The 20,626-nt window shown below is 45.7% G+C and overlaps 1 protein-coding gene across 22 annotated transcripts in view; it reads right to left on the bottom strand.

Annotated features, from left to right (window-relative positions):
• DOCK9 (dedicator of cytokinesis 9) overlaps positions 1-20,626 on the bottom strand; it is a 324,937-nt gene that overhangs the window by 173,608 nt on the left and 130,703 nt on the right. For all 22 annotated transcript variants that reach the window (XM_061435266.1, XM_061435276.1, XM_061435256.1 and 19 more), the window contains exon 2: positions 16,186-16,302. In XM_061435266.1, the coding sequence (XP_061291250.1) occupies positions 16,186-16,302 (117 nt within the window). The remainder of the gene's footprint in view (positions 1-16,185; positions 16,303-20,626) is intronic.

Below are 20,626 nucleotides of genomic sequence, written 5' to 3' on the forward strand. Positions count from 1 at the left end.
TTCTTAAGTCTTTATTGAAACCTTTACAATACTGCTTTTTATGTTTCAGTTTTGGGGCCACAAGACATGTGGGTTCCTTAGCTCCTTGACCAGGGATCGAACTCGCACTGCCTGTGTTGGAGGGCGAAGCCTTAATCTCTGGACCAGCAGGGAAGTCCCTGAGCTTTTTTTTAATGGAGTGAAATGATAAAATGCAGAGGTACCCCCAGAGCCCAATAGGAAGATTACATTTTATGACTAAAGCCACATCTAGTTTGGAAGGCCAAATTTCAAATAGAGACTTTTTTTATTTTATAAACTTTTTTCTCTTGGCTGACATGATTCCCTCCAAAAACAGGGGTCACTTGAATAGCTATGAGCCACATATGGAAAGTGGGATGCTTAGCCCAAGGAATCAGGGCCTCTGAAGGGTACCATGTTTCCACACCTGGGCCCCAGCCCAGGCTTCCTGGCATCTTCTGCTCCTCTTCTTCACCACTCACTGCTCTTCCCTGATGGCCTGCCATGGCCCTGTTTCTTTAGCTTCAACTTGGAATCCCTCTTACTAATGAATTTCCCGCCCCCAACCCGGCCAGGGCTCCGTCTTTCCTGCACCAGTGTGGTCTAACACGCCATGCTGACCCCACTGAAGCCGGGATACCAAGGCGCTCATGTTTCAAACCGCAAGCAATGTGAGGTGCATAATTTAATTAAACTTCCTACGGAAGAATTTGAGAAGTGATCTTGGAAAGAGGTTGGACTTGAGGGCCAGGAAACCTGAGTTCTCATCTGAGCTCTGTCTCTAATTAGCTGTATGGTCTTGGAGGACAGTTTTAACCTTCCACATCCAAGGTTTTCTAGGATCTCCAGGTTTCCTCTGTGGTTTAAAAACTCCACAGTTCCATGGAATTCTGTCTCTCTCTCCACAAATGATGTATTATCTGAGCACTACGAATTGCTCTTTGAGAAACTAAAAACTTAAAAGATGTCCACAAACAAGATGAATACCTTTTTTGATTTTCAGTCATATTATCCCACTTATTTTCTTAAAGGAATAGTTTTAATGTGTTTTTATGAAAGGAATTGGATTACAAGGAGGGGAGATTCACTGTGTTGACTTAAATACAGGCTGTTAGTATTAACAAAGATATTCTTTTGTATCATCATTTCTTTATTTTTCTAATCCTCTCAATTCGTAGGGCATCTGATTTTTTTATTAATCATTTTATAATGGGCATTAAACAACCCTCTTCATTCCTGGTGGGAAGTAGGCATATCTCTTGGGTGTTTAAAATATCATTATTTTATAGGACTTCAATTAAGACACTGAAACAAAAGGCCCACCCTCCCCCTGGGACACAGGAACAATGAGCTGGAGACAAGATCCCAGAGAAGTGGGTGGCCTGGAACCCGAGCCAGCTGTGCAGATCCACAAAGACTCTCCCCATCTCTTGGTTCAAAGGAGCACAGGGCTGGGAGTCTCCGCCCTGAGGGAGAAAAACAAACACCACTGGCAGCCCAGGAGGGAGTGTGGGGCTCAGAGCCGGCTCCTCGGGTGTCCTGAGCAGAACAGCCTTAAAGGAAGGCAGGGCCCTAGTGCACCAGATGAGACAGAGTTAGAAGAGGTGCAGAGGATCCTCCCTGGCAACCGGTCAGCAGGTATGGCTGCAGAGCAGAGAGACAGAAGGGAATACCTAGGCTCCCACTGTCTTTAAGATGGATCTTGGGGCCTGGAGATGGCCTAAAGTCAGAGAGGAGAGGGCCCCAGGCCCACTCTGACCACCTGCTAGACAGTCCAGCCCACCAGGCCTCCACCAGGCCTCCAGATCTGTCACCTCCAACCCACCGCCAGGCTAAGATGTGGACTGTCTTAGCAGGCAACCTCTCCTGTCTGTAATCCCAAATGAAGGAACTGTGGGTCTGTGTGTGTGAGATCAGTCACTAAGTCATGTTCAGTTGACTCTTTGCGACCCCGTGGACTGTAGCCCACCAGGCCCCTCTGTCCGTGGGATTCTCCAGGCAAGAATACTGGAGTGGGTTGCCATTTCCTCCTCCAGGGTATCTTTCCGACCCAGGGACTGAACTCGTGTCTTTTACACCTCCCGCGTTGCCAGGCAGGTTCTTTACCACTAGCCACCTGGGAAGCACCTGTACTTGTGTTGATTATTAAGTTTGTTTCCATTTTCTTAGCAGAGCTAGCCCTTCAAATGCATTTGCCGGAGAACGAGTACCCTGGTCTACCAGGAGCAGGGCACCCTTGGAGTGGGGGTGGGAGGGGCCAGGGCTCTGTGAAAGGAGGCAAGTGGGCGTGTGAGAAACGGAAGCCCAGGAGGGCTGAGTTCCCAGGCGGGCGTCGCTGGGGCCCAGCCCCTCTCCCTCGCTAAAGAGTTAAGCCCTGGGTAGAATTTCTATTGTGGTCAGCTGGGCCAAATACATTTTCAACTATCCCCTGCTAGAGAGACAGCGCCCAACATCCACTTCCTTTCGTCTCTGGGTCCCTGCGAATCTGCCCGAAATGCCCCCTTGAATGCATCTGTCAGCGCAGTAAAACGTTGCGAATCCAGCACGGTGTTAGACCTCCCTTTGGACGAGGCTGGGGACTTCGCTGCCACTTACTGGGCACAGCAGTAATGGAACCTTTCCAGATATCTGGCAGAGGCATTTGTTTCAGAGCAGATGACTCGCTTTTGAGAAGATTCAATCCCAAGCTACGCTGGAAACTGAAATTTACCCAGGGCGTTCCCCACATCTCACTGCGGAGATCATAGCTTGGCCACAGACCCACAGTGTTCCATGAAGATCAGACAAGTCCATTTCCAGGGAGGCAGTTTCCTGAGGATTTTCAGTGTTTAATTCACTAATAATCAAGGAAACAAACAAAGCATTGGGACCAGACAAGAGTCGGGAGAAAGATTCCCATTTAGGTTTCTAAAGGGATTTAAACAAACAAACAAAAAAGACAAACTCCCAGGACTTCCCTGGCGGTCCAGTGTTAGACTCCACCTTCCAGGCCAAGGGATGCGGGTTCAATCCCTGGTCGGGGAACTAAGATCCCACATGCCTCACGGCCAAAAAACCAAAACAAAAAACAGAAGCAATATTGTAACAGATCCAATAAAGGCTTTTAAAATGGCCCACATCAAAAACAAACAAACAACAACAAAACACCCAAGAAATGAATTAAAACATCGCAAGGACAAGCCTGATGTGGACAGAGAAGTGGACATCTCTCTGCCTCTGACAGCTCCTCTTTACCAGCCCCTGCACGGTCCCCTAGCTTCTATCTTTTAACGGTCTCTGTTCCCTCACAGTGTCACCTTGTGGCTTCAAGGACTTTCCTTGCTGTCCGTTGCCATGACAACACACGATTTAGGGCACTCTTGTGTGACCCTCAGTGTGCACCCTCCCCGACGAGTAGGCCCACCTTCCCTCCGCCACCCCTCTGCACAGATGTCAGTCATCTTTCTAAAACTCTCATCCATAGTGTCAATGTCTCAGCTTAAATTCTTTCAGTGACCCCCTCGATGCCATCAGATTAAACTCCAGACTGCTCAGCATGACCTAAGGCCTTTGGTGACCAGTGGTACTGACTTTCCTGGACTCTCCTCCTGCCCTTCTTCCACCCTCCAGCACACAAGCTACTTCTCACTCCCTAAGGAACTGGCCCCCTCTGCCTGGCTGGTGGAGCGGCTCACTCCCACTTCCCGCAGCACACAGCAAGCGATTCTGCTGAAATGACTCAAAAAACCTTGCTGTATCGCCTACCAGACTCAAGAACCGCAGACTGTGCTAGTCATCTTCGCTTCTCCAACACCTTTAGTAACATAAATGTCTGGGTGAATGCGTCATTGGGACTTTTAAATGGAGACTGTCTTGTTTAGTTGTAAGATCACTTGAGGTGGACTCCCCTGGTGGTACAGTGGATAAGAATCTGCACGGGTTCAATCGCTGGTCTGGGAAGATCCCACGTGCCCGGAGCAACGAAGCCTGCGTGCCGCAAGTGCTGAGCCTGTGCTCCTAGAGCTGTGACTCCTGAAGCCCGTGCTCTGCAACAGGAGTAGCCCCCACTTGCCACAATTAGAGAAAGACTGTGCACGGCAACGATGACCCCGCACAGCCAAAAATAAATAATTTTTTAAAAAAAGAAAGATCACTTGAGGCTCCAAATGAGACACTGTCTTAGCAACTGGTGAGACATCAAGTAGCTCTGTCAATGCATAATGTCCTGTTTCCTAAAGTGACATATATGTATATTTATAAATGTCAGCAGACCTTTGAGAGTCATAAAAATTTCATTCTGTTACCTTGCAACCCACCCCCCCAGATTATATATGACATAACAGCTTATTCAAGTGCAGTAAATTCTAAGTTAAATGTTCAGAATACTTAGTGACTGGACTCGTCAATTAAGTTCAGTTTTTAGAGAGATGGGGGTTGGTATTAAACAAAGAGGCTCGTTTTTTAATCACTTCCTAAGTGTCACTGCACAGGTGAGGATGGAGAGAGAGAGAGGGTGCCCAGAAGACCAGGAGCAGCCAGGGAACGAGTGGCAGGGCCAGCTTCCCCATGAGTAAGGGCTCAGCCTGCTCTCCACATCGTATGACTTTGCAACTAAAAACTGCCACCCTCAAAAACAAAACGATGCTACTAGAGGAGAGGAAGCACGCTCTGATAGGCACCCTGGTCACTCAACCCGCTCTGTGCCACCTAGAGGACACTGGTCAGGGGTGCAGACAGCTTCCGTGAACGGTGCTGCCTCTGTGGATTCTCATACATCTAATGAGAACCCAGATTTTAGGGCAAATGTACCCGCTGAATAACAGGTTAAGAAAAGTGAATTTTAGGATGGTTTCTTGCTTACCAAAATACCCAGATTACTAACAGACAGACTGGGGCTAAAATCTAGAACCAGATGACTGTATCTCAGGTCTTACCCCTACCTTGGTGCCTAGGGAAGTGAAATGTGAAAGTGGAAGTCGCTCAGTTGTGTGCGACTGGAATTCTCCAGGCCAGAATACTGCAGTGGGTAGCTGTTCCCTTCTCCAGGGGATCTTCCCAACCTAGGGATCAAGCCAGGTCTTCCACATTGCAGGGAGATTCTTTACCAGCTGAGCCACAAGGGAAGCCCACCCTGGTGCCTAGAGCACCTAGCATTCCATTCAGTAACAAAGCCTTGAGGAAGGAGTGGGCAAGAATAAGTTTTATTTTCTAGTTGTCTGTGTCTTCTTTAGAATGCAATTTTAGTTGTTAAAAAGACCCTACCTTTGGTCTTCCCTGGTGGCTCAGACAGTAAAGCGTCTGTCTCTAACGTGGGAGACCTGGGTTCGAGCCCTGGGTTGGGAAGATCCCCTGGAGAAGGAAATGGCAATCCACTCCAGTACTATTGCCTGGAAAATTCCACGGACAGAGGAGCCTGGTAGGCTACAGTCTATGGGGTCGCAAACAGTCGGACACGGCTGAACGACTTCACTTTCACTTTGTAGGAACGCCTAGTATAGTGAAGAGTGAATATGTTGTTGTCTAGTCGCTCAGTCAAGTCTGAGTCTTTGAGATCCCATGGACTGTAGCTTGCCAGGCTTCTCTGTGAATGGAGATTCTCCAGGCCAGAATACTGCAGTGGGTAGCCGTTCCCTTCTCCAAGGGATCTTCCCAACCCAGGGATCAAACCCATGTTTCCTTCATTGGCAGGTGGACTCTATACCACTGAGCCACCAGGGAAGCCCAAATAGTTAATATGTGTCAAGTTAAAACATGTCCACTATTTATATAATTCCAATATCCCAATAAGGTTCCTTTCAGGGCTTGCCTTAGGAAGGCACACTCCTCCGTTCACATGTAAGGTCTCACTCCTGCGTGAAGGGGAACCTCACACAGACCCCTCTGTGAGCACCATCATCACGGTGGTCCTGTCGGGGCAGCACTTCCATACCTGGCAGGCCAGGCAGAGTCCATCTCAATCACAGTGGAGCGGAGGTTACGCTTTGCGGATAAAATGCTGAGCAGACGGGGAAGTCCTGACTGGAGGTCTCCTGCCATCAGGGGACTTCGTGGAGCTCCCTGAACTCGTCCTCAGGGGCCTCGGGCCCACACTCCAGGTGCTGCTGATACGAAGCTGCTCAGGCCCCAGCAGGACACTCAGCAGGACCTGGGCTCGGCCAGGCAGAGGGGCGGACACAGCAGGACCTGTTCAGGTTGCAGGAACCACAGAGCGTGCCTCTTGTTGTTTAGTCAATAAGTTGTGTCCGACTCTTTGTGACCCCATGGACTGTAGCCCGCCAGGCTCCTCTGTCCACGGGATTCTCCAGGCATGAATACTGGAGTGGGTTACCATGCCCTCCTCCAGGGGATCTTCCCGACCCAGGGTTCAAACTTATGTCTCCTGCATTGGTAAGTGGATTCTTTACCACTGAGCCAGCAGGGAAGCCCCAAGCGTGTGTCCAGTAATATGTTAAATGGCATCTGATAATTCTGAGGCCCAAACCTCGGTTTGCATTTTCTTCAAGGACTTGGGGGTTTTGTTGTTGCAAGCAGACACGTTTCCCCCTCTTCTGTCTCCCTCATCCACCACCTTGAGCTAGGCTTTTACGACCTCAAAGGCAGCTGGTATTGAGATTCCAAATCCATCCATTTATTCAAGACATATTAAGTGCCTACCATGGATAAAAACACTGTCATAGGAACATCGCAAATGCAAAGGTGAATTAAAAAAAAAAAACCACTATGATTTATAATAAAAACCCAGTGACTATAGTTTGCCACTCCCATGGAGATTTTATTTTCTATTTGGGGAGAGAATAATAAGGTCTTATACTTACAAATAACTATAATAAAGAATGACTTCCAATGAATGGTAGACAGACAGTACAAATAGCCCTCCATCTGCTTGCACTGTCCAAAGATTCCATCTTGCTTCAAATCTTCCCCTATCAATGCCTGTTCATTGTGTTTAATAACCTAAGACACGTACGTTAATCACACAGATAGAAGTATCCTTCTGCTCTTCATTGGTTACTCGATGGTCTTTGCTTACCCAGTTCCACTCACTGTGGAAGTGTCATCATTCTCTCAGACCTATTTAAAATGTCAGCTAAAAAAACCCCATTCTTCAGAATGGGAGAAAATAATAGCAAATGAAGCAACCGACAAACAACTAATCTCAAAAATATACAAGCAACTCCTACAGCTCAACTCCAGAAAAATAAACGACCCAATCAAAAAATGGGCCAAAGAACTAAATAGACATTTCTCCAAAAAAGACATACAGATGGCTAACAAACACATGAAAAGATGCTCAACATCACTCATTATCAGAGAAATGCAAATCAAAACCACTATGAGATACCATTTCACACCAGTCAGAATGGCTGCGATCCAAAAGTCTACAAATAATAAATGCTGGAGAGGGTGTGGAGAAAAGGGAACCCTCTTACACTGTTGGTGGGAATGCAAACTAGTACAGCCACTATGGAGAACAGTGTGGAGATTCCTTAAAAAACTGGAAATAGAACTGCCTTATGACCCAGCAATCCCACTGCTGGGCATACACACTGAGGAAACCAGAAAGGAAAGAGACACGTGTACTCCAATGTTCATCGCAGCACTGTTTATAATAGCCAAGACGTGGAAGCAACCTAGATGTCCATCAGCAGATGAATGGATAAGAAAGCTGTGGTACATATACACAATGGAGTATTACTCAGCCATTAAAAAGAATACATTTGAATCAGTTCTAATGAGGTGGATGAAACTGGAGCCTATTATACAGAGTGAAGTAAGCCAGAAGGAAAAACATAAATACAGTATACTAACGCATATATATGGAATTTAGAAAGATGGTAACAATAACCCGGTGTACGAGACAGCAAAAGAGACACTGATGTATAGAACAGTCTTATGGACTCTGTGGGAGAGGGAGAGGGTGGGAAGATGTGGGAGAATGGCAATGAAACATGTAAAATATCATGTAGGAAACGAGTTGCCAGTCCAGGTTCGATGCATGATGCTGGATGCTTGGGGCTGGTGCACTGGGACGGCCCAGAGGGATGGTATGGGGAGGGAGGAGGGAGGAGGGTTCGGGATGGGGAACACATGTATACCTGTGGCGGATTCATTTTGATATTTGGCAAAACTAATACAATTATGTAAAGTTTAAAAATAAAATAAAATTGGAAGAATAAAAAAAAAAAAAAACCCCATTCTTTTTAATAAGCGAAGATTTGAGAAAGAAAGAGAGAGAGAATGAGAGGGAGAGAAGGGAGGGAGGGAGGGAGGGAAAGGGAAAGCTGCTCTGTCATGTCTGACTCTTTGCAACCCCATGGACTATACAGTCTATGGAATTCTCAGGCCAGAATATTGGAGTGGGTAGCCTTTCCCTTCTCCAGGGAATCTTCCTAACCCAGGGATTGAACCCAGGTCTCCCGCATTGCAAGCAGATTCTTTACCAGCTGAGCCACAAGGGAAGCCCAAGAATACTGGTGTGGGTAGCCATTCCCTTCTCCAGGGGATTTTCCCGGCCCAGGAAACAAACCGGGGTCTCCTGCATTGCAGGGGGATTCTTTACCAGCTGAGCCACCAGGGAAGAAGGAAGGAGGAAGGAAAGAAACTGTGGCCTGACATGGGGAAGACACTGCTTCGGTAATGGACTTCCAGATCCATCCAATACCTTTCATTCCACCTCAGAAAATCAAATCTTAGACTCACTTATGCAGGTGATATTGTGAGTGTGTGTGTGTTTTATTTCATCTAGTTATTTATGTAGGTAATCTCAACTCCCTGCTCAATAACAAGTTTTCCTAAGCACCACATAGTGTTTCTAACAAAAATCATGCCATACATTGCCTGTGTGGTGGGGGGAAAAAAAAAAAGCTACTGCTTCACCAAGCTGTCTTGAGGAAAAATGAAGATGTCTGAAGTGCTAGGTAAACACAGAGATCAACCTGATAGATGTTTTCTCTAAGGGTTTCTGCAGGAGGTGCCGCAGTTCCCGGGGCCGCCCAGCTGCTGGGGCAGCCTCACCCCACCTTCTGTGCAAATGCCGCAGCTCCCTAACAGAAAGCAGAACACACATCATCACACCCCTGAGAGCTGCCCACGGGAGTGCGGCACTGGCCCCGCTCCACTGTGGGATGGGCCTTCTCTGCCAGGACACAGCACGGGACCCAGAGGGGTGCCAGGGGGGCAGTGAGGAGGGCCGGAGCACCCACCTGGGTGCCACGTCAGTTGGACTGCGCTGGGTACAGCCAGAAGGCCCAGAAGCAGGTGGAGGGCCTGGCAGAGGGCGAGGGCTCCACCAGGGTGCAAGGGTTGGAGGGAGGCCTGCTGGGAGGTGGGGCAGAGTTTGGTTGAAGAGCACATCAGGCAGAGGGAACAGCCTGAGAAGAGGCCCTGGGGCAGGAGGCTCCCAGAGGAGCCCCAGGGAGGCCAGCGGGGCTGCAGCAGAGAGCGGGCCGGAGGCAGTGATGATAACACAGTAAGCCACAGTTAAGACTTCACTGAGGGCCTTTGAACACAGGCGTGAGGTGATCAGACCTGCCAATCGCTTACTTTTCAAAAGATCACCCTGGCTATGCTGTTAGGACAGACGGGAAGAGGGCAAGGACAGGACCTGGAAGACTTGATTGGATTAACCAAGGTAAGAAAGGATGAGGGCTGCGGCCACGGTGACAGCAGTGGGGGGCTGACCTGCTGCCACACCCTCCCCATCCCCTGCCCTTTCGAACCCTCCCCCGGGCTGTTCTTCACCAGGCCAGCATGACATTCCGTCCCTTAGCCCAATCCGCCTCTCAATTTCTCTAATACCCAATCCTCTGCTCCCGATTAGAGATAGAACTCTCTCTCCTTCCTAAACTCTTCCTGAAAAGACCCTTCATTCCATCCCCACAGATTCCTCTGAAGAGCCCTCACTTCCAAATACATCCCTCATAACTCTTCGGCCTCTTCCTCACTCCTGGGCTTCCCTTCCTAGCTTGTTCTCTCATTTCCCCAATCCTGATCAAAACCTCCTGTTACTGCTCTGAGTCATGAGGATTCCTTCTCTCTGCTATCTTTCAACGCTGACCTCTGTGCTCCGCTCAGTCAATTCTTCAGCCCCAGCAGGAAACGACCATCCTAGGCAACAATGCCCAGGATGCTTATTCATTGGAACGACATGCCTATTCATTGGAAGGACTGATGCTGAAGCCGAAGCTCTAATACTTCAGCCACCTGATGCAAAGAGCTGACTCATTAGATGCTGGGAAAGACTGAAGGCAGGAGGAAAAGGGGACGAGAGAGGATGAGATGGTTGGATGGCATCACCGACTCAATGGACATGAGTTTGAGCAGGCTCCGGGAGATGGTAAAGGACAGGGAAGCCTGGCGTGCGGCAGTCCATGGGGTCTCAAAGAGTCGGACACGACTGAGTGACTGAACAACAAAGACAACAACGCCTGGGTTATCGGCACCGAGGACCACTCTCCCACCTCAGCGGCAGGAGTGCGGGGCCACTGGCTCTTTCTGCCTGCCTTCTTCAAAGCCCTCTCGCTGCCTTCCAGGGCCCCTTGCTTTCCTGGTCCTCCTCCCACTTTCTGTCTGATTCTCACTCACCTCCCTTCCTCCTAGGTGAAGGTGCTCCCCAAGATCCAGTCCCTTGAGGGCACCCTCAAGCGCTCGGTCCCTCTGACTGCTGTCTCATGTTTCTGTGGGTGAGCCCAGATCAGTAACCCTGGCTTGGCTCTTAGGCTGGACCTCTGCATTTCCAACCACTAAGGGTGTCCCAGGTGGCGCTAGTGGTAAAGAACCTGCCTGCCAATGCAGGAGACATGAGAGACACGGGTTGGATCCCTGGGTTAGGAAGAGCCCCGGGAGAAGGGCATGGCAACCCCCTCCAGTATCCTTGCCTGGAGAACCCCATGGGCAGAGGAGCCTGGTGAGCTATAATCTATAGGGCTGCAAAGCGTCAGACACGACAGAAGCGGCGTAGCAGGCACACAAGCACGAAGGACTCAGCACCTGGACGTCCCACTGTCTTAAACTTCCAGAAATAAATTTCCATGGGATTCAATCTGTCCTGATACTAGTCACATTCTCCTTCTCGTTATTAACATGAATTCAGTAGCTCCTTTCCTAAGTTTTGAGCAATTCAAAAGCAAGAACCCTGTCTGAGCCCTTTGCACAATCAGTATAACTACAGACTATATGCTAAATAAACACACTCTTCAACTCAGCTGATCAGTGCTGTCCAAAAAACTAAGCTCTTCCTTTTAAGACATAGTTGATGATTTAAAAAAAAAAAAAAAAGATAAAAAAGACCTGTCACCGTTTTCCATTAAAGGCATTATCTGACGTAGAATTAAAATCCTTATCTCCTGAGGGTCTGGCCAATGTCAATTCAGAAACATTATTTATCCAGATTTTTCAGGTAGGTTCAGTCCTCGACATGAACTAATATCCCAGAAACCACAATGCTCATGGAAATGGACATCACTGACCACTGAATGCAGACTGATAAAAATTTTGAGGAATTATATCAAAAGAGCACTTTGCAATAAAAAGCCCAAAAGAAAGTATTGAAATTATTTTTTGGCAGCATATAATAAAAAGTGAGGACAAAACACCATGAATTAAAAAAAAGTTCTTTTCAAAAGGACAGATGGGAAATGAGATGAGGGACGTCCAAGCCCTTTGTAAGTAGTGGGGCCTGGTTTCCTTTTTAGGTCAGTGGTTTGTAGATCTTTATCAGGCTCATGTAAGCCAAAGAGGAAAAGAAACAGAGGAAAAATAAATATCAGGATGTTGTTTAAAGGAAAATGAATTAACCACATTTTTTTGATACAATGCTGAGAACACTCTAGGATTCTCCTGTAACTAAACATTTCCAAAAGTGAACATTTCTAGAGCTTCCAAGTATTAATAATTTTCCCATTTTCCCTTTAAATTTTTTTGTTGAAGAGATCTGACACTGACAATACACCTTGAAATGTCAATTGAATGAGCCTCAGAGAGTCACGCTTTACCCTGACTGCTCATACAGCTTCTAGAAGACAACAATTTCAGATCTGTATGGCACAGAAATCTCATAACAACCTGCTCTTTTTTTTTTTTTTCCATTGTGGCATAATATTCATAACATAAAATTTACATCTCAACCATTTTTAAGAGTACAATTCAGTAGCATTAAGAACATTCTCCATCTTGCACAGGGCTCTTTTCATCTTGTGGAATCGAAACACTGTACCCATTAAACAATTATCTCCCTTTATCTCCTGGCAACCACCATTTCACTTTCTGTCTTGATAAATTGACTACTCCAGGTATCTCGTATAAGTGGAATCATACAATATCTGTTCCTTTTTGACTCGTTTCAATTAGCATAACGCCTCAAAGTTCATCCATGTTGTAGCATGTGTCGGAATTTCCTTCCTTTTTAAGGGTGAATAATATTCCATTGTGCATATGCATGCAATTTGTTTATCCATTCTCCCATCGATAGACTCTTGGGTTTTTTTCTGCCTTTCGGCTACTATGAATAATCCTGCTAGGAATGTGGGATGTACAAGTAGTTCTTTGAGTCGCTGCTGTCAATTCTTTTGGGTATATCCTCAGAAGTGGAATATGACATACTGTTTTCATATCTTTCTTACAAACCTTATGCCTCGTTAGTTTATGTCCAACACCAAAGTCTAATGTCTGGAGGTCAAAGAGGCACCAACCGAGTACCTGAGCCTTCCTCAAGGCCACAGTCTGGGTGGAGACACTTGAAGACAGAAAGCATGAGAAGCCAGTACTGAAAAGCTCTAGACAATGTACGTAAGTGTTCAGATACACAGTGCAGACAGTAAGTATTAGAAGAACGAAGAGAAGATGGAAAACATTACTTGGACTTTAACAGCTTCAGAAGACATGGAATCTGAAGTGGCCTCATGGGTGAAAACATTCTAGAAGGTTGGGAAAGAAGAGAAGATATTGCTGGGGAGGAGAACCAGGACGCCAGGGCAGACACAGAGCAGAACGACCCCAGAGCACCAGAGTCTGATTCTGAAAACACAGGTGCAGTCAGCTAGAGAGGGCTGTCTGAGCTTCGGCATTCCTGCCCTAATCTTGGCAGATAAAACTTCATAGATATTCTGACAGCTGAGAACTGTCTTTTTGAAATTCACATTGACTTTCTGTCTCTCAGAATTTTTTGTTTTAAACACTCTCCTCCCACCTTAGACAAGTAGATCCAACAACAAATCTTCTCTCTACAAGGTTCGTTCTCAGACATCCTTAGGGGCTGACCAATACCAACACAGGTCTACACGTGACCTGTATAAATGTATCATTGCTATACACACCTGCTGCTGCTGCTGCTGCTGCTAAGTCGCTTCAGTTGTGTCCGACTCTGTGCGACCCCATAGACGGCAGCCCACCAGGCTCCCCGGTCCCTGGGATTCTCCAGGCAAGAATACTGGAGTGGGTTGCCATTTCCTTCTCCAAAGCATGAAAGTGAAAAGTGAAAGTGAAGTCGCTCAGTCGTGTCCGACTCCCAGAGACCCCATGGACTGCAGCCTACCAGGCTCCTCCGTCCATGGGATTTTCCAGGCAAGAGTACTGGAATGGGGTGACATTGCCTTCTCCGGCTATACACACCTACAGTTTAGTAAATTACCATTCTGAATATATGTGACAGAATTTCACACCAAATTCTATTATCTTATTAATAATAATATAATATAATAATATATATTATAATATATAATGATATAATAACTAATATTGTTTAACTGGAAAGTGTAGGATTACAACTCAACCCCACTATGCATTTTGCTCACTAGTTGACCCATTTCCTAACCAGCTTGCTACCTTGATTTCACATGAAGTAAAATACTTGCCCCTGTCTAATTTATTCCCTCTGCCTCTGATAATACAATAATAATTCTGCCCTCATTCTGCCTAAAAATGCAGGGAGAGACAGAAGAAATCCATGATATCACTAAGACATGTCACTGGATCAACCACTACATAGTCCTAAAAGCATTGAGACAATTTAGCAAGAAAGCACATGGCCTTCCCAGACTAGGATACAGGAGGACTCCTAGAAAGAAAACGGCAGCATCTAAACTTCCACGTGGCCCATTGCAATTACTGTGATGGGGATCAAAGCTGAAATTCAAGCTCCTTAATCTTTGAAAAAGCTTCCCCTAAACAGAACTTAACACTCTTCATCAATCTTGGCTAGCAAAATGTCAATGAGTTCTTTGCTGTTCCTAGAATATTTATGTCTGGTATCCCCAGAAAAGTTGTTACAGGCGAAAGGAAAAAAGGAGTTTTTCTCAAAGTTTTAATCATCTGTTTCTACAACTGCTTATACATCCAGGTTCTCTGTTGGTGAGATAAAAAAATGAAATTATAAGTGTATCTTATTTCTGGGGTTGGTATGTTTCTGAAGCAACTGGATCTCCAGTTTTCAACTTAAACTTTTCATTCTAGGCTGCAAAACTAGAAATAACTTTGTTACTCTAACTGATACTAAGAAGAACAGATACCAATACTTCATGCTCAAAGAAACTTGAGATAACCTTTAGCTTCCTCAGAGCACAGTGCAGGAAAAATATGTCAACATGGAGTCTAATTTATAATCATCTAATTTAACTCCTCATGTTAACAAAACTGTTGTCAAAATCACAGAGGAAAGACTTCATTCTGAGGTTTCCATTTATTCATCCTTTAGTTGGGTAACCTATTCTTGTAATGAAGTTTTCAAGGGCACTGTATTTTGGGGCATGATTTGAAACCATTTATCAGTGGAACATCCCACTAATGCTCAATTTCATTTCTGTGGCATTCCTAATTTTTCAGGAAAGAACTAAAGAATCATCATTTTCTCCACAAGTATCTCTCACAAGTTTGAACAAGTGAATATTTGTGAAAATTCTCACCTTTGTTGTAAACTGGAAGCTCTTAAATTTGATGGGGGGAAAAAAAACTTCAAGGAATATGATTTGATGATTGTTATTAACATGGAAGTTTCCAAAGACAATTGAACATATAGAAAACTGTATATATAGCAAGTGATGTTCTGGGGAGTGGGATTAAAAAGAAGGTGGAAGGAAGGCTTTTTAATGTCAAGTGTTTCAATAGGATCTGCTTATTTGTTTGTTACAAGCATATATTAGTTTTTAAAATTAAACAACAAAGAATCAAAGAAGCTTCAAAAAAAAGGCAGAGTCAGGGGCGGGGGGCGGTAGTTTAATTCAGGACAGAGAAGTCTAGGATGATAACGGCATCAGGTAGAGAAGAAGGACGCTCCAAGGTTAAATCCCAGGACAGCAAGGGCAGTAACTGGAGTCTCCAATGGATGGATGTGACTCCAGGCTGCCAAGCATCTAACGCGACTGGGGTTCCATCACTTTTCACTGGCCTGGAAGCTGCTGTGGGTCACTGAGCACAGGACAGTCTGAAAGGCTTCAAGCAGCCATCTAAAGAGCTGCTCACAACAAAAGCTATGCTGAGTGCCCTGCCGGCAGCTACTGAGTTCCCAGAAACAGCACCTGTCACTGCATCAGTGAGGAACATGTTAGGACGTTCCTGGATGTCAGGAGCCCCAAACTCTTCTCAGTGAGCCCACGCACAGTTCAGGGCCTCTCTCCAGGCAGTCTCCCAAAGTGACAGCTTAAAATGACGCCTGACAAAACCTTCTGCCACTTCTGAGCCAATCCCATCCTTAAGACTCCAAGGCACTGGGCAAAACCCTTAAAATCCTCTTCAAACAAATTTCCTAAGATGTAGGAGGCACTTGTGTCTACAGAATTAGCTCAGACTATGGACAGGGAAGTCTGGCGTGCTGCAGTCCATGGGGTCTCAAAAGTCGAACACAACTGAGCGACTGAACTGATACCACTTCTATTCAAGATAACAGACAAATGCTTGAGAAAACATTTGTGTTATATATGTATGTGTGTTTTATGCATATGAATATGCACGTAGTCACAGATATGCACACACATAACATATATTCATATCTGTGTGTGTACACACACACACATATAACACATATATGTAAAACAATACCAATAAAAAGTCAAGTCATGAGGGAACACTTGGAATAAGATAACGGCAATAAATTTTCTCCCTAAAATAGCATCTCTTCATCTTTTTAATTCCCTAAATGAACTAACCCAACAATAAACCAAGAGACAAAAAAGAACTATTTGTAAAGCTCGACCGCACGGTGCTATTTACCCTCACCTGAAAGTCATCATACGGGAAGAGCAGCATCTCCCGTAGACAGTCGTTCAGGATCTGTGTCTTCTTCTGGACGATGACATTTTCATAGTCCAGTGGCTCAATGAGCTTTGGCTTGGCCTGGAAGGTGAAGAGATAAGCAATTGAAACACCTACAGATAAACGCAACTTCTCAAGACTGAAGAACTTTATACATCTTGCATGCGTTCGCTCAGTCGTGTCCAACTCTTCGCGACCCCTAACTCTATGTAGCCCATCAGGCTCCTCTGCCCATGGAATTTCCCAGGCAAGAATAAACTGGCTGAAGTGGGTAGTCATTTCCTTCTCCAGGGGACCTTCCCAACACAGGGATTAAAGCCGAGTCTCCTGCAATGGTAGGCGGATTCTTTACCACTGAGCCACCCAGGAAGCCCAAAGCATAGGTCCCTTATCCATCCTACTCTACATGTTTTTGCATTCTCCAACTTCTCTACAATGAGAGTGTGGCAGCTTTGCTATCAGGAAGAATCAAAAGCAAGAGAAACAAGTTGTTTTCAAAAGAACAGAAGACACTTCCTGGTCCTCTGCTTGTTTGGTTATTTAAATACAAAGGAGGCTATGGGGTCTGGTGGAACTTCAGTCACATCTTGGGTCACCCCTGCCTAGGTCAGTCCCCTACTAAGCCTTAAGCTTTGCCAGAGCCACTCTGCTTGGGAATCCAGCCATGATCTGGCAACGATGGCCAGTGGCTCCAGCTATGACCATCTCTTCTTGATCCTGGGCTAACCCTAACCCTAACCCTGGGCTTAAAACATCCACAGAGCTCAATATTTTATATAAAACTCTGTGAAACTCAGTTCTCTGAGTCTCAAAATAGCCTTGTCTAATCTGATCTATCTACCTACTTACATATGCAACACCGAAATATAGAGACATGTGAGCGGGACTAAAACCAGGCCAGTAAGGGGGAAAAAGTACTTAAACCAGGGCTTGTGGGTGAGCCCCAGGGGATAGGGGTGGCCATCCCTAGCATGCACTAATCAGAAGAATGAGGCAACGAGCTGAAGAGAATATGCCATTTCTAGCCATTTCCAAAGTTAGTAAAAAATCTCATCTAGTTCTAGTCATTGTCACAGTGTTTAGTGATCACTTTCCACATGCAAGGCACTAACTGGGCTAACTCAACAGTAAAGATACATATTCAACTAATTATAGCACAGTACACCAAGTGCTAAAGAGATGCATGTGCATGCATGCACACACACACACAGTTATCAGAAATAAATTCATTATATCAATAAATCCTTTACTGCAATATTATTTCTGAAACTATTTATAAAAACATCCAATATATACAATTTCAACAAATGCTCTATATAGTAAAATGTCAATTCATATGTAGGAAAAATACTAAAGATATCTGGTATATGGCAACTAGATTAGAAATTCTGACAGACTGCCCTGTGTTCCTCAAATTTGTATCCTTTCCTTCCAAATAGAGCTGGACTACATTTCCCAGCCTCCCCATAGTTGGGTGTGGTCACATGACTGTCTTGTGACCAATGGCATGTGAGTAGAAGGGATGTGGCCTGCTGCCAAGCCTGGCTCATAAAAAGCCTCTGCTATAGACTGACTGACTATGTCCTGAAAACCCATGTGTTGTAACCTAATCCTGAAAAACAATGGGATTTCAAAATTGGGCTTTGGGGAGGTGATTAGGTAATGAGGTAAAACCCTCATGAACAGGATTAGTGTCCTTATAAGAGAGACCTCCAAAAGCTCTCCTGTCCATTCCACCATGTGAGGACACAGCAAGAAGAGAGCATCCATGAACCAAAGTGGACCCTAGGCAAACACTAAATCTGCCCATGCCTTGATCTTAGACTTCCCAGCCTCCGGATCTGAGAGATAGCCTCTCTCCCCTGCTCCCTCCCTACGCCCCTCTGCCAGCAGCACACAGTGGACCCAGCAGTGGACTCAGGAGGCTGAGCAGAGGGTGCAACCCCAAGATGGAAGGAGTCTGGCTTCTGAATCACCCAGCAGAAGGCTGCCTGCTTACAACAGGCACTGAAACAGCCTGTGAACAAGAACTAAAGCATCTACTGTGTTCCGCCATGGAGTTCTCAGTTTTCTTACTGAGGCAGTCACCTTGCTCTATGCTATGCTAAGTCACTTCAGTCATGTCCGACTCTGTGTGACCCCATAGACGGCAGCCTACCAGGCTCCCCTGTCCCTGGGATTCTCCAGGCAAGAATACTGGAGTGGGTTGCCATTTCCTTCTTCAATGCATGAAAGGGAAAAGTGAAAGTGAAGTCACTCAGTCGTGTCCGACTCTTAGCGACCCCATGGACTGCAGCCTACCAGGCTCCTCCGTCCATGGATTTTCCAGGCAAGAGTACTGGAGTGGGGTGCCATTGCCTTCTCCGCACCTTGCTCTAGAAGTATAAAATGCTCATCTTTAATGTCAATTACTTGATTTAAGTAGACTCTACAAAACATGCTGAGAAAAAAAAATAGTGCCCAAATAAGTGCACAATTATTATAAAAGTACATGTTTATGGATGGAGATTAAAAATATATACAATCAAAAAAAGTAAAGCTATCTTGTGAAAAGTGGATGTAATTTTTCTTTCAAAATATTTGTAATGTTAAACTGTTTTTACATTTAAAAGAGGCCCAAAAAAGATTTGAAAGCGAAAGCAAAAGTCATTCAGTTGTGTCCGATTCTTTGCAATCCCATGGACTATACAGTCCATGGAATTCTTCAGGCCAGAGTACTGGAGTGGGTAGTTGTTTTCAAGTAAGAACTGTCACAGAAAATGAAAGTCTTCTCCAAAGTATGTTGCTATGCTATGCTAAGTCACTTCAGTCGTGTCCGACTCTGTGCGATGCTAAGTCACTTCAGTCGTGTCCGACTCTGTGCGACCCCATAGATGGCAGCCCACCAGGCTCCGCTGTCCCTGGGATTCTCCAGGCAAGAACAGTGGAGTGGGTCGCCATTTCCTTCTCCAATGCATGAAAGAGAAGAGTGAAAGTGAAGTCACTCAGTCGTGTCTGACTCTTAGCGACCCCATGGACTTCAGTCTACCAGGCTCCTCCATCCATGGATTTTCCAGGCAAGAGTACTGGAGTGGGGTGCCATTGCCTTCTCCGCCAAAGTATGTTAATTCAACTTAAATCATTTTCTCCTTTATTTCAGTTTGTTATGCTGTATATAGTAATCAGTCTACGGGTGCTAGTTGGCAAAATGGATGTTAACTGTCCACATTCAAATAAGTGATGTGTTTCCTGCCCATGGACCGATACAGACAATACGTTTACATCTTAACTGCATTTAATGACAGCTCTCACCATTTGACTGAACGTGGACTTCTTAAATCTTCCATAAATGAAAACTATCTACATAGTCATAGATCACTTTTGCTATTTAGCACAACAACTAATGCTTTTGTTAATGAGGTTAATTATTGTTTTCCCCTGAAGGTATCTTGGCAGTATTTAATGTAACATTGTAGGTATTAGGGCTACCTTGCTTCTGTGGGCCGCTGTTAACTTTCAAGGTGTTTTCACACAGATGATCACACTTAATCCACTGTTAAATTAATTAAACCCAGAGGCCATCAGTCTGAGGTGCTTCTAATGCCATAGGTGGCTGCCTGTGTAAGCAAACGGAAATGTAAGCCTGTAAATGCCTCAAGGTTATGAAATCAAAACACTAAGGACAACCCGGCACAAGCAGCCAACCAGGCTCCGTGCTGGAGCCAGTCGACAGCTCCTTTCTTTGCTTCTGCGCTTTTCTTTACAGAAGTCTCTCCCCAGCTCCTACTATCAGAGCACTCCCAACCTCTGGGAATTGGGTATTGCTCAATTCAAATCTATTTTTGCTCAAACCAACCCTTGAAATGTTTAATATGCCTCAGGCTATCCTTTAACACCACAAAGAGGTAGGCGTGGAAACATCACTCCATTCGAAGGAGCCCCAGAACAGAGGATCAGGAGTTGAGCTCACAGCCTGACACTGACCGCCACCCAGTAGCCAGCAGACGGGACGAGAACACAGTCTCCTGTCCATCAGAAGTCTTCCTTCCCCAGGCTGCCTTGTGAAGGGTCAGTGCTCACCAATGCTCAACCGCAGTACAGTGTCGACCTCTCTTTTAAAAGACGGATGGTGCATGTGAATCAGGAAAACTCATAGGAGGATGGCAATGTTTCAAAGCCTACCTCTCAGGGAAGAATTAGAAATAAAGGAAATCTCAGGGAAGAATCGGAGAAGGCAATGGCACCCCACTCCAGTACTCTTGCCTGGAAAATCCCATGGACGGAGGAGCCTGGTGGGCTGCAGTCCATGGGATTGCTAGGAGTCGGACACGACTGAGTGACTTCACTTTCACTTTTCACTTTCATGCATTGGAGAAGGAAATGGCAACCCACTCCAGTGTTCTTGCCTGGAGAATCCCAGGGACGG

This window comes from Bos javanicus, chromosome 12 (genome assembly GCF_032452875.1).
Source record: "Bos javanicus breed banteng chromosome 12, ARS-OSU_banteng_1.0, whole genome shotgun sequence".
In the NCBI taxonomy this organism is placed as follows: Eukaryota; Metazoa; Chordata; class Mammalia; order Artiodactyla; family Bovidae; genus Bos; species Bos javanicus.